General features: G+C 34.9%; 1 protein-coding gene across 1 annotated transcript in view; it reads left to right on the top strand.

Moving 5' to 3' along the window:
* The first annotated feature begins 1545 nt into the window (after positions 1-1545).
* Positions 1546-12103, top strand: part of ADAM7 (ADAM metallopeptidase domain 7) — a 43358-nt gene continuing 32800 nt past the window's right edge. The window contains exons 1-6 of the mRNA XM_070459129.1: positions 1546-1683; positions 3138-3241; positions 5102-5178; positions 8670-8748; positions 10271-10347; positions 11578-11770. Coding sequence (XP_070315230.1) covers positions 1602-1683; positions 3138-3241; positions 5102-5178; positions 8670-8748; positions 10271-10347; positions 11578-11770 — 612 coding nt within the window. The 5' untranslated portion in view covers positions 1546-1601. The remainder of the gene's footprint in view (positions 1684-3137; positions 3242-5101; positions 5179-8669; positions 8749-10270; positions 10348-11577; positions 11771-12103) is intronic.

The following is a 12103-nucleotide window of genomic DNA, read 5'->3' as shown; positions in this document are numbered from 1 at the left end:
CCCAGGTGGTTTGGATCTAAATGTCCACTTTTATTTACTGTATTATACAACCTCCTCCAAGTTAAGTTAAATCATTAGAGTCTACTTTTACTGGGTGCATACTGTTACTGAGTATCTTTCCAAACTCTTTAATATGTTAATATGTGCCTGCTTAGTTGTTCAGTCATGTCTCTTTTGAGACCCCAGGAATGTAGCCTGCCAGGCTCCTCTGTCCATGGGATTCTCCAGGCAAGAATACTGGAGTGGGTAGATATTCCCTTCTCCAGGGGATCTTCCTGACCCAGGGATTGAACCTGGGTCTCCTGCATTGCAGGCATTTTATTTACCATCTGAACCACCAGGGAAGCCCATTAATTGGCTATAGCCCAATACAACATAAAGTGTTAAAGAGAACTTCCAGTTATGGTAGACTGTTTCAGTTTATGGGAATATTATGGGGATAATCAATAATGGAGATAGTGGAGGGATAGAATCCCAAGCAGATATGGGGTTATATTGCAAAGGTATATCTCTTCTTATATTATGAGAGAACACTTGCATATAGAAGGGTTTGTACAGGTCCTTTGCACATTTGCCCATTAATGTTTTCTTTTTGTATTTATTTGAAAGTGTTCTATATTATCAGGATCTATGCCCTCACATTTTATTATATATGTTGTATGTAGTTTTGGAGTTTTTATTTGCCTTTTTTAAAAATTAATTTGTGATTTATAGCATGAATGAGTTTTCATAAATAGGTTTAGATGAAAGTGATCTATCCTAGCTATCAGACCAATAAGTACTAGGGACGTAATGTACAATATGATCACTGTAGTGAACAGGGCTAGGTGGTGTATTTGAAAGTTGTTAAGACAATAGATCTTTAGAGTTCTCATCAAAAGGAAAAAATGGGGGGGGTGGGTTAGTGTCTGTATGACATGAATCATTTCATAATATATAATGTCAAATCTGTATGATATATACCTTAATCTGTTGTCAATTATATCTTAATAAAACCAGGGAGGAAAGGGAAAATTAATTCCCTTCATCTCTCCCTCTTACCCTCTTACTCTCTGGATTCTTTTATCAGGGTGGGGATGAAATATGGATTCACATCTTTGTTTCATTTAGTACCGCAAACATCATTATCCTCATGTCCCACATTGTCCAGGCCTTTATTTGGCTAAGGAAAAAAAGTTCTCAATATTTCTATCTACTTTACTTTATCAAATTTTCCTTGACAGTTCTTACATGTGTCTTTCAGCATAGATGACTTTGTTCCACCACAGTTTATATGAACATGCTTCAGTAATTTTTTCCAAGACAAATGTGAAGTTTTCACTTTAAAAATAATTTAGTACATCTGGAGTCATATTTATAACAGGTATAATATAGGGATCTCTGTCCAGCCCACTTCCCCCACCACCACCATCTCAATGGTTGCTTTTAATTAGTACATGACGTCCAACCTCCAGGTTTTAGCCTAAAGCACTTCACAAATTGTGTAATGCGATAAAGAACACTTCCTTGTGCTGGATCAAAACTGCCTGTCTGTCTGCTAGGGTCTTCATCCTCTCTGTGGAAGCAAGGACCAAGAACTGTGCACGTCTTTTCTCAAATACATGTGCCCCAGTTTGCCAGAATCATTCAGAATGTTTCCCGGGAGTTTATGTTTCATGATTTTACTCATTTTTCAAATTAAAGGTATGTCTTAATCTTTTTATGATAGTTTTCTGAGTATGCTGTGAGGAAACATCTCACTTGTCACCAAGTTTAAATTGTAAATGATAAAATATTAATATTCACTTATTTTTCTGAGAACATAGCATAGAATTTGATTATGGTTGATCTTGAGATTCAATAGTTCTATAAAATGTTGTATTACTCCTAAGTACTCTGATAGATGGTGAGCAGGAAGGAGGAGTGGATTTTACTGAATACCTGCAAGGCAGCAGACACCAGGTTTGAGCAAGCTCTGGGACTTGGTGATAGACAGGGAAGCCTGGCATGCTGCAGCCTGTGGAGTCACAAAGAATCGGACATGACTGAGCGGCTGAACTGGAACTGAGACATGTTAGCCATTAGCCACTTTGTGTATTTGCACTCTTAAAATTCTATATTGTCTCCACTTCAGCGGTAAGAAAATTGAGATTAATATCTATAGATCAGGGAGATTAGACATATTACTCATGGTCATGTATGTGTGTTCAGTTGCTCAGTCATGTCCAACTCTTTGCAACCCCATGGACTGTAGCCCACCAGGCTCCTCTGTCCATGGAATTTCCCAGGCAAGAATACTGGAGTGGGTTGCCATTTCCTCCTCCAGGATATCTTCCCAACCCAGAGATCAAACCCACATCTCTTGTGTCTCCTGCATTGGCAGGCAGATTCTTTACCACTGCACCACCTGGGAAACCCCACTCATAGTCATACTGCTAATAAACTAGTAAAACTCTGGTTCCAATAAGAAAGATTCCAAAATCCTATGCTCTATTGCTCTACATCACTCTGTACTGGGGTTGGCAGGACTCACCTGACAGATGATTACCAATCTGATAGGTAATATAGAGATTATTTTAGCACTGATTCAAAGGATCTAAAATCCCTTTCACATGGGAAAGTCTTATATTTAGCTATGAGAGTTGACTTCAAATACAAATGCCCCATAGAGATAAAATCAGTAATTTATATTGAAACAAACTATTGCAGTGACTGGTTTCCACAGGAGGCAGGATCCAGAGACAGGCAGGAGAAGACAAAGGTCACACCTGCAGAATAAAGTGAAAAGATATAAGAAACTGAAGGACCCCAATCTGTTTCCCTACTTTCCAATGGAATTCTCCAGGCAAGAATACTGGAGTGGGTAGCTATTCCCTTCTCCAGGGAATATTCTTGACCCAGGGATCAAACCTGCATCTCTCACATTTCAGGCAGATTCTTTAGCGTCTGAGCCACCAAGGGAAGTCCATATTTTCCTAACTTAGAAATATCAGTCTCAATTTCCATACTTGTAACGCAGGGATGCTCTTCTACCTGGCTGCTAATTGGGAGCAAATGAACTCCATGAGAATAATTCTGTTATCAATTACCATGGATGAATGTTAATGTCAAATATATCCCCCCCACCCCACCCCCCCACTGCTTATGTTCCCTTTCAGAAAAGGTCATCCTTGGAGTAGAGGGTCAAGAACTGGTTCATCCTAAAAGGCTTCCTCTGATGCAGAAGCGAGATGTTTGGCACATCCATGAGGATGAGATACAGGTACAGGCTTTGATTTAATAAACAAAATGCATTGTTTCGCAGGTATGAAGAAAGCAAACAAGTGAGGTATCTTGTCTTTTCTGAGGATTCTTAGTCCTGTTAGAGCATATGCTTGGGTGGAGAGTGGAGAAGAGGTGGTAGGGGGTGGGGGGGTTTGGACCATAACACAAAGTATCAGTTAATATCCATGAGCCCATACTTACATAAAAAGTGATTGAACAAGGAAATTAATGAGGGAGAATAGACAAATCTCTCTTAAAGAAGAAATCAGAAACTTGATGCAGAAATCCGGACCCCCCCTCCCCAGGAGGTGTAGCATAGCACCCCACCTTTGAGCATGGGCTGTACTTCATGACTTCCTTCCCAAGAGTAGGTAGAATAATATGGAAGAAAGAAACAAATATAACTTGCAGTGAAGAAAGCTGGAAAATGTTGCCTCAGTGAAATGGTCCAGGTTAACATCAGTAACAAGTCATACTGACAGTATGTTCTTCTGATATGATGCTATGAAAAATGATGCTTGATTTTGTTGTTTTCTATCAATTCTTCATAACTCCAGTCTAAACATGAGAAAAACATCAGATAAACCCAAACTGAGAGACATCCCACAAAAAACCTGAGCAGTATTTTTGACCAGTACTCTTCAAAACCGTCAAGGTCATCAGAAATAAGGGAAATCTGAAAAATGATCACGATTTAGAGGAGCCTCAGAAGAAATGACAATCCCATGGACAGAGGAGCCTGATAGGCTATAGTCCATGGGGTCACAAAGAGTCAGACACAACTTAGTGACTGAACAAAAACAACAAAAGGACATAAATAGAAAAGTCATATACAAATAAAAGGAAAATATCAATTTCAAAAGTAATCAAAAAGAGCAATTTATCACAATGTTATCATTTCATTATTCAAAAGACTTTTATTAGCAACAATATCTCAGGGAAGGAAACAAGAATCACTATAAATTTCTGTTGAAATTCTAATTTTGAACTACTTTTATTCAAAGCTATCTGGTAATATTTACCAAAAGCTTTACATTTCCCCCCTATGTTGTTGATAGTGAAATTCTAACTGTAGTGGATATCCCAAGTGAAATTTTTAATATAGATGTAGATTAGATAAGTTCATTTTGTGTCTTCCAGTTTAAAAAAAATACATACTGTAAAAGAAGATATATTAGAACAGGAAATGCTCATGGTCATGATTTATTTTTATGTGAAGATGTACAGTCTAGGACAATGTATACCAACTGTTAAGAAAACATAAACAGAAGATCCAGGGGAGTAAAACTATAAGGATATATAGTAACTTGTATACTTCTGAATAAGGAAAAAGTAGGGAAAGAATGCATTTTTTCATTTAATTTTATTTTATAACTGGAAAAAAGTCCACCAAAATTAAAAAAAAAATAACCTGGCAATTATCCTGCAATTAAAATAAATAAATTTAAAGAATTATACTCCAATATAAAATAAAATTAAAAAAATAACTTGAGGAGACTTCCCTGGCAGTCCAGTGGTTAAGACTTCACTTTCCAATGTGGGGGTTGGGGAGGCTGGCTGGATCCCTGGTTGGTGACCTAAGATCCCACAGGCTTCTTGGCCAAAAAAGTAAAATACAAAACAGAAGCAATATGGTAATAACTTCAATAAAGATTTTTATAATGGTCTATGCAAAAAAAAACTTAAAAAGGAAAATTTTTCATAGAAATTTAGCTTTATCAGTATTTATGATTTTGCCTGAAAGGACTTCCAGGTTGCTGGGTAGACTGTGAAAGATTTGTAATTTTCCCCTCTACCCACCACCAACACACACTCAATGGGCACACATTTAAGTCACATGATGGATACTGTTTTTCAGGAAGCTTTTGAAGAAGAATTGTTGTATCAACTAAACCTAAATAGAAAAATCTTAATAATGCACCTTGTAAAATCAAGGTAAGTTCTATGATAATTCAATACCTTATAGATGTATTAGTCTATAGTATCCTAGTTTTCATAAAAAACTTCTGGTAAAGTGAATTCCTTAAGCCCTTCTTATGTATATGTAATCTGAATTCTTATTCTTCTAAAATAAGCTTGTATCATTTCAACAATTTAATAACATTTAACAACAATTATGCACACTGCTCTCCTGTTCCTAAATTACTTCCTATCTGGGGCACCTGGAGTATGCTCATTGTAAGAGCGCATACGTTAATGCTTTGTGAATCAGTGAAACAAAAGAAGCTTGGAAACTATACTTCTTTAAAGTGACTTCTAAATTATTGAAAATAGACATCAAATAGAGTTGTGCTGGAGCGGGCTCTAAGGGATGGGAAGAATTTAGTTTATCAAGTTATTTTGTGTACCTTAAATAATTCTAATGCATTCAACTTTCTTGGTTAGCTCTCTTCACAACTGTTGCTGCTGTTTTTGTTGAATTTCCACTTCTTTCTTTTCTGTTGGTCCTACGCACTATAGTTCTTCCTCCCAGCCTCAAACATTGAAATCATGAAGAACTCTCAGATGTTGAGTAAAATATAGGATAGCTCCACTGAAGAATTGAGACTCTGGCCTATTAGCTAAAAAGATTAAGTAAATAAATAAACAACAACAAAATCTCCTTCCACTTTGAGTCTCCCACTGGACAAATGTACAGAAATATGAACCTAATAACATACTTATACTGATAATTTGTTCAAAATCTGCATATTCTAACATCCTCAGGATGGGAGGAAGCTAACATTTATTGAGAAATTTCTATGTGCCTTTCCTTGAAGTTCTCTTTTAGTCCCCAAAAGTTCTGAAAGTGTTAACCTCTGCATCCATTGAAATGTCCACATGGTAATTTACACTGATTGATATTTGAATGTTAAACCATACTTGCATTCTTGTGATAAAACCCTCTTTGCTGTATTCAGTTCACTTAGATTTTGTTAAAGGTTTTTGAAACCATGTTAATGATGAATATTATTAAGCATTTCTACCTCTTGGTGATGTTTGTCACATTTTTATATTAACATTATGTTGACCTCAAAAATGAGTTAGGAAGTATTTTCTCTTCCTGTATTTCCCAAAAGATGTTAGTTTTAGAATGCTTGATGGAATGAAACTATAATGAAACTATCTGTGCCTTGAAGATTTGTGTGTGTTAGAAGGGGGGGTGGTTTTATTATTACAAATTCAATTTTACTCAGAGAGGGTTAGAGTTATTCAAATTTTTTACTTCACTTTGTATCAGTTTTAAATTCTAATTCACAAGGAAAACATACATTCGTGTAAGATGTCAAATTTTTGGTATAAAGTGTTTTTTGTAATATTCTCTTTTTATCCTTTTAATGTCTATAGTATCTGATAACAATTTTATAATTTCTAATGCCGGTAATCTGAGTTCTCCATCCTTTTCTCTTGACAAATCTGAAGAGGTTTATCAATTAGCTCATCTTTTCAAATAGCCAAAATTTGGATTTGTTCATTATTGCTCTTTTCTATTTATTTCACTGAATCCATCTGTTATCTTTATTATTTAATTTTTCTACTTATCTAGGGTTTAATTTTCTCTTTTTATAGAAACATTTCATCTTTTCTGTCATAGGTATTTAAAACATTTAAAACCTTCATATTTCCTCCAAGTATTAATTCAGATGCATCTAAAAACCCTTGACATGTTTTATTTTTATTATCGTTTCTTTCAAAATATTTTCTAATTTCTTTTGAAATTTCTTCTTTGACTCATGGATTACTTAAGTGTGTTATTTATTTGATACCAATATCTGATAGTTTATGGTATAACCTTTGTCAAGATTTGTATGATATCATTTTTTTAATAAAAATTTATTGCAATTTGTTTTATAGGCAAACCTATGTTCTAATATGTTAAACATACCATATGCCCTTGGGAAAAAAAAATATTTTTCAGTTACTGGATAAAGAGTTCTAGGTTGATAGAATTATTTAGATCTTTTATTTTTACTTACATTACTGTTTTATGTGTTCTGTCAATTGCCAAGGAATGAGTATTAAAATATTCAATTATGATTTGGAATTGTTTATCCTTTGAATTTTTAAAATAATTGCTTCATGTATTCTGAAGCTTAGCACTTAGATTCATACATATTTATTATTGTTTTTTCTTTATTGTGGATTGACTCTTTTCTCATTATGTCATTTTAAAATGTCACTCTTGCTGGGAAGTGTATTTTACCTGATATTAATACACTTTAGCTCTGTCTTCACATGTTTACTGTTTCCATAATGTACAGTTTTTCATCTATTTTCCTCAACCCACCTGTGCATTAACATTTAAAATGTGTCTCCTGTAAGATGGCAAGTGGTTGGTTGCTGCCTTTTAGTGACTTCTGACACTATTTCTAATTGTCTAATTGGAAAGCTTAAGCCATTAATATTTAATGTAATAAATGATACATTATAATGTTATGAATGAATGATATGGTTGTCTTTAATGTTTAATTTCTGTTTGTCTCTGTTTTTGTTTCTCTGGTTTTCTTTTCCTACTCTTCTTCGGATCTTTGAATTATTTGACTTCTTTTTTACTTTATCTACTGGCTTTTTGTTTATCTATTGTCTTTTATCTGCTTTAATTTGAAGTTTTTGTTTTAGAGATTAAAATATATATTTACAGTTAATATTGTATGAAAGTGAAGAGAGTCTCTCAGTTGTGTCTGACTCTGTGAGACCCCATGGACTGTGTGTAGTATATGGTATTCTCCAGCCAGAATACTGGAGTGGGTAGCCTTTCCCTTCTCCAGGGGATCTTCCCAACCCTGGGATTGAACCCAGGTATCCCACATTGCAGGAGGATTATTTACCTTCTTTACCAGCTGAGCCACAAGGGAATATTGTATAATTTTTTATAAAATGTAAAAACTGCAATCTTTTTAAGTACATGTATCATTTGATGCATGCAAAATACTTGTGATATTACGTATTATATATGTACATATGATATATATGTATCTATATAGTATATATTTTATCAAAATATATACCTGTTGGGTTAATGTGCACATATATCTTAATGCACATTAACCCAACAGGTATATATTTCAATAAAATATATACTATATAGATACATATATATCATATATACATATATGATATATAATATCACAAGTATTTTGCATTAATTTTGGCACTTAAGGCAAGAGATTTTTCCTTAGATAATATTTTTCCTAGGTTCTTCTCAAAATGATGCAAGTTTAGAACTGACAGGATCTTTTTCTGTTTTTTTTGCTGCCTGTACCACACCCTGAAATCTATATAGAGAGTCTTCTCATGTGACTGGGATTGATTTTGCTTATCTTTAGCATAAGAGGATCTTTCGGAGAACTGAAAGCAGCCTGGAGGCATCTCTCTCACATAATAGGCTTTATCTGTTCACTTGTTAGAATAAATGAATCTCACCATCTCCCTGTCCTCTTTTCCAGGGAGCTTTTAGCCTTAAATTACAGTGAGACGTACTACTCCACAAAAGGAGAGGAAATCACCACGCATCCTCAGATCACGGTATCTTACAAAACCTTCCTCTGTCTCTTCTTTGAAAATATTTCCTTGCATAATTTTGAAACCATTCTAGCGTTACAAGTAGTTGCAGAAAGTATTACATCAGAAACAGAAAGTTGCAGGAAGTGTTAGTTAAAAAATAATAATCATAAATAACTTTAAAAAATTTTAAAAACTGAAGAGTTAACTTGGTTCTATCAACTCATGAGAGCTTCTCAACACTACTGTTAACTCGCTCCTCCCACTAATACTGGTCAAAGAGTGTGAAAAATAAATAGAGTAAGTATAAAATTTTTAAAAAAGAAATTAATCTTGCATTGACTACCATCACTGAATGATCCTAGAATAGAGGCGATGATCCTCTGAATGCTAAAGGAGGCTGATAACTGCCTAACAAGCAAATCAATGACTGCTAATGTATCTTATTGATTTCTCTGTACCCAAAATGGTGTTAAGTCTGGAGGAAGGGTAAAGCAGAACACCAAAGAAGTATGAGGTACCCTGATGGAGCAGTAGTTAAGCTAAAGGATAAAACTTAAAGGTATGAAACAATTTTAAAACCTCCATCTATTTGACTCTTATGTGAATCAAACCCCCTTGCCCAGTCCTTCTGATGTACCAACACTGAGTCCTCTCTTTCATTCTCCAAATGAGTCTTGGCTCATTTATTATAGTATTATTTCAGCAGATACAAGTTCTGTTTTTATATTTATCTTCCATTCCAGAAGATGCCCACTGCAACCTTCTATCCAAGGATGACTTTATTCTCTTCTACCAAATGTATACATTTTAAACCATATCACCTCTATTTAAGGCAGTTATCAGCTATGATATCTAAGTCATCATGCACTCTTTGCAAAATAGAACAGTAAGAAAGCTGGATTACATTCTTCTACAAAGGGAGTGGATATTAGTCTGTGAGGGTCTGAGGTCTAGGGCCATAGAAATTGTCACACATAGACAGGAGCTGAACAGAAGGAATTGATGGAAAGAGAAATTATCTGGTGGAATCACCATGAATGGAGCCCCAAGGAGGGAGTAATAAAGACACCAACTGATAGAAACAGAGAGGCAGGGAAGTCATGAAGGAACCTGGTTAGAGAGTGAGACCTAATTTTTGTGATCATCAAAAATTTTGATTTGATTTCCCATGCAACAGGGGGAAATGTATAATGATAGCACAGGAGGGTAGTTTAATAGAGATATTGAGATGGATTAGGAGTAATATTTCTAAGGAAAAGGGTCACATTTCTGAGGTTAGCATCAACTCATAGACTATTAAAATTGTCAGGGAAGAATTTATATACTGTTTTAAACAAAATAATCAAGCAATTAAAACAAAATGATTCTAAAGTAGCTTTAAAATCTTCCAACACAAGAATGCAATGAATGAATGCATTAATGAATGTAAGTATAATTTGTGAAAATAAAATAATGATGTATTATGAATATAAAATGTGTAGATATTAATATTTATATAATACAAAACATGTATTTATGTCAATAGCATCTTCATCTCTTTTAGGATCACTGTTTTTACCAAGGATCTATCTTACATGAGTTTGATTCTGCTGTCAGCATCAGCACATGTCATGGTCTGAGGTATGCACCATATCTTTCTACTTAAATGAGTTATTCTATGAATTTTCAAAGACATTCACTTTTATTTTTTATAGACACTTCATATAGAAAAACTAATGGCAAAAAAGGTACTGTATATTTTTGGCATGAATATCCAATCTAGCCAATTTTTTATGTTCATTTTAGACAAAAAGATACAACATGGTTTAAGCAAGATGAATTTTTCAATATATGATCAAGGGATTCAGAGTTGGAAGATAACTGAGATTCATCCAGCCTGGCCTCTCATGTTTCTGATCAGGATACTGACATCAGAGATTTGTTTCTGAACATTCATTTTGCTGGTGGTTGAACTCTGTCCAAAAATGGACCTTCTACTTCCTAATCCTATAAATTCCTACCACATCACAGCACAATGCTTCGCAGCTTTTTACTAAATTAGGCAGTGTTTCCAGTCTCTGGAAAGTAAAATAGTCAGAAGTAAAGCCTATATAAGTTGTCTCTAGATCTTGGGCTCAAGGACAAAGGAAGAAGATGTTGGGAGGCAAAGTAGAAAAACAAGAAACTTGTATCTTCATTTATGAGGATTTTACGTGTTCAGTTTTCAGTATTTCCAAGAATAAAAAACCCTTTAACAACACAATTGCCACATAGCAGTGTCTGTACCTTCATATATTTACTCTTTAATTAATACATACAAATTCACAAAATTTTTGCATGAACGCAGACTTGCCAGGGGTCCTCAGCCATGAGTGGGAATTGCTACTCTACTCAGGCTTCAGAGGAAAGACGGGGCTGTCAAATTTCTGAAATCCGGACGAGCTATCTCTTAGCAAAGAGTCACATGCTGTATCACCTCTCGTTGTTGCTCAGTCTCTAAGTCATGTCTGACTCTTTGTGACCCCATGGACTATAGCATACCAGGATTCCCTGTCCTTCACTGTCTTCAAGGGTTTGCTCAAACTCATGTCCGTTGAGTCAGTGATGCCATCCGATCATCTCATCAGTATATCACCTCTTATTCACTCAGGATACCTGGCTACCTGCTGACATGAGGCTTTGACTCCACTGTTTCCCTTTCTTATTTTTTAAAATGTATTTATTTTAACTGGAGGATAATTGCTTTAAAGTATGTTTCCCTTTCTTAAAAACGCAAACTCCACAAAGTGGAACAGAGAAATACTGTACTGGTAATGTAGCAGTAAAATGAGAGAGACTTTTAAATAGACATTGTATTCCTAATTTCCACAGGGGGTTCTTCAGGGTGAGAGATCAAAGATACCTCATTGAACCAGTGAAATATTCAGATGAGGGAGAACATTTGGTGTTCAGATATGACCCCCTGATGCAGCAGCCTGTCAATTATTCTTGTACAGAGCTCAACTTTACCAGGACAACTGTTCCAAAGGATAATACTAAATCCCTGGAAGATTCCAAAATGGAAGTGAGTGCATTATTTTTGAATCATTTTTATCCCATGTCAAATGCCTCTTATTTTCCTTCTCATCTCAAGAGAGAGATTATAAGCCCAATGAATGCCGTATATATGCTACCTGAATCTGACTCTTCACTGTTTGAAATCTGAAATGTCAATTTTTTGTTGTTCTTATCTTTATAGAAAGTGTGCATTTTCTATAGCAAATCTCAGCTTGTCTCACCAATTTCAAAGAAGGTGGATATCTGCAATCCTAAATATATAGATTTATAGTATTAGAGCTAAACGTGGTTGGAAGGAATGAAATTTACATCTTGAAATCGCTCCTAAATATTGTCATTT

The sequence above is a fragment of the Odocoileus virginianus genome, chromosome 31, assembly GCF_023699985.2.
Source record: "Odocoileus virginianus isolate 20LAN1187 ecotype Illinois chromosome 31, Ovbor_1.2, whole genome shotgun sequence".
In the NCBI taxonomy this organism is placed as follows: domain Eukaryota; kingdom Metazoa; phylum Chordata; class Mammalia; order Artiodactyla; family Cervidae; genus Odocoileus; species Odocoileus virginianus.
This window is presented reverse-complemented; position numbering and strand designations above follow the sequence as displayed.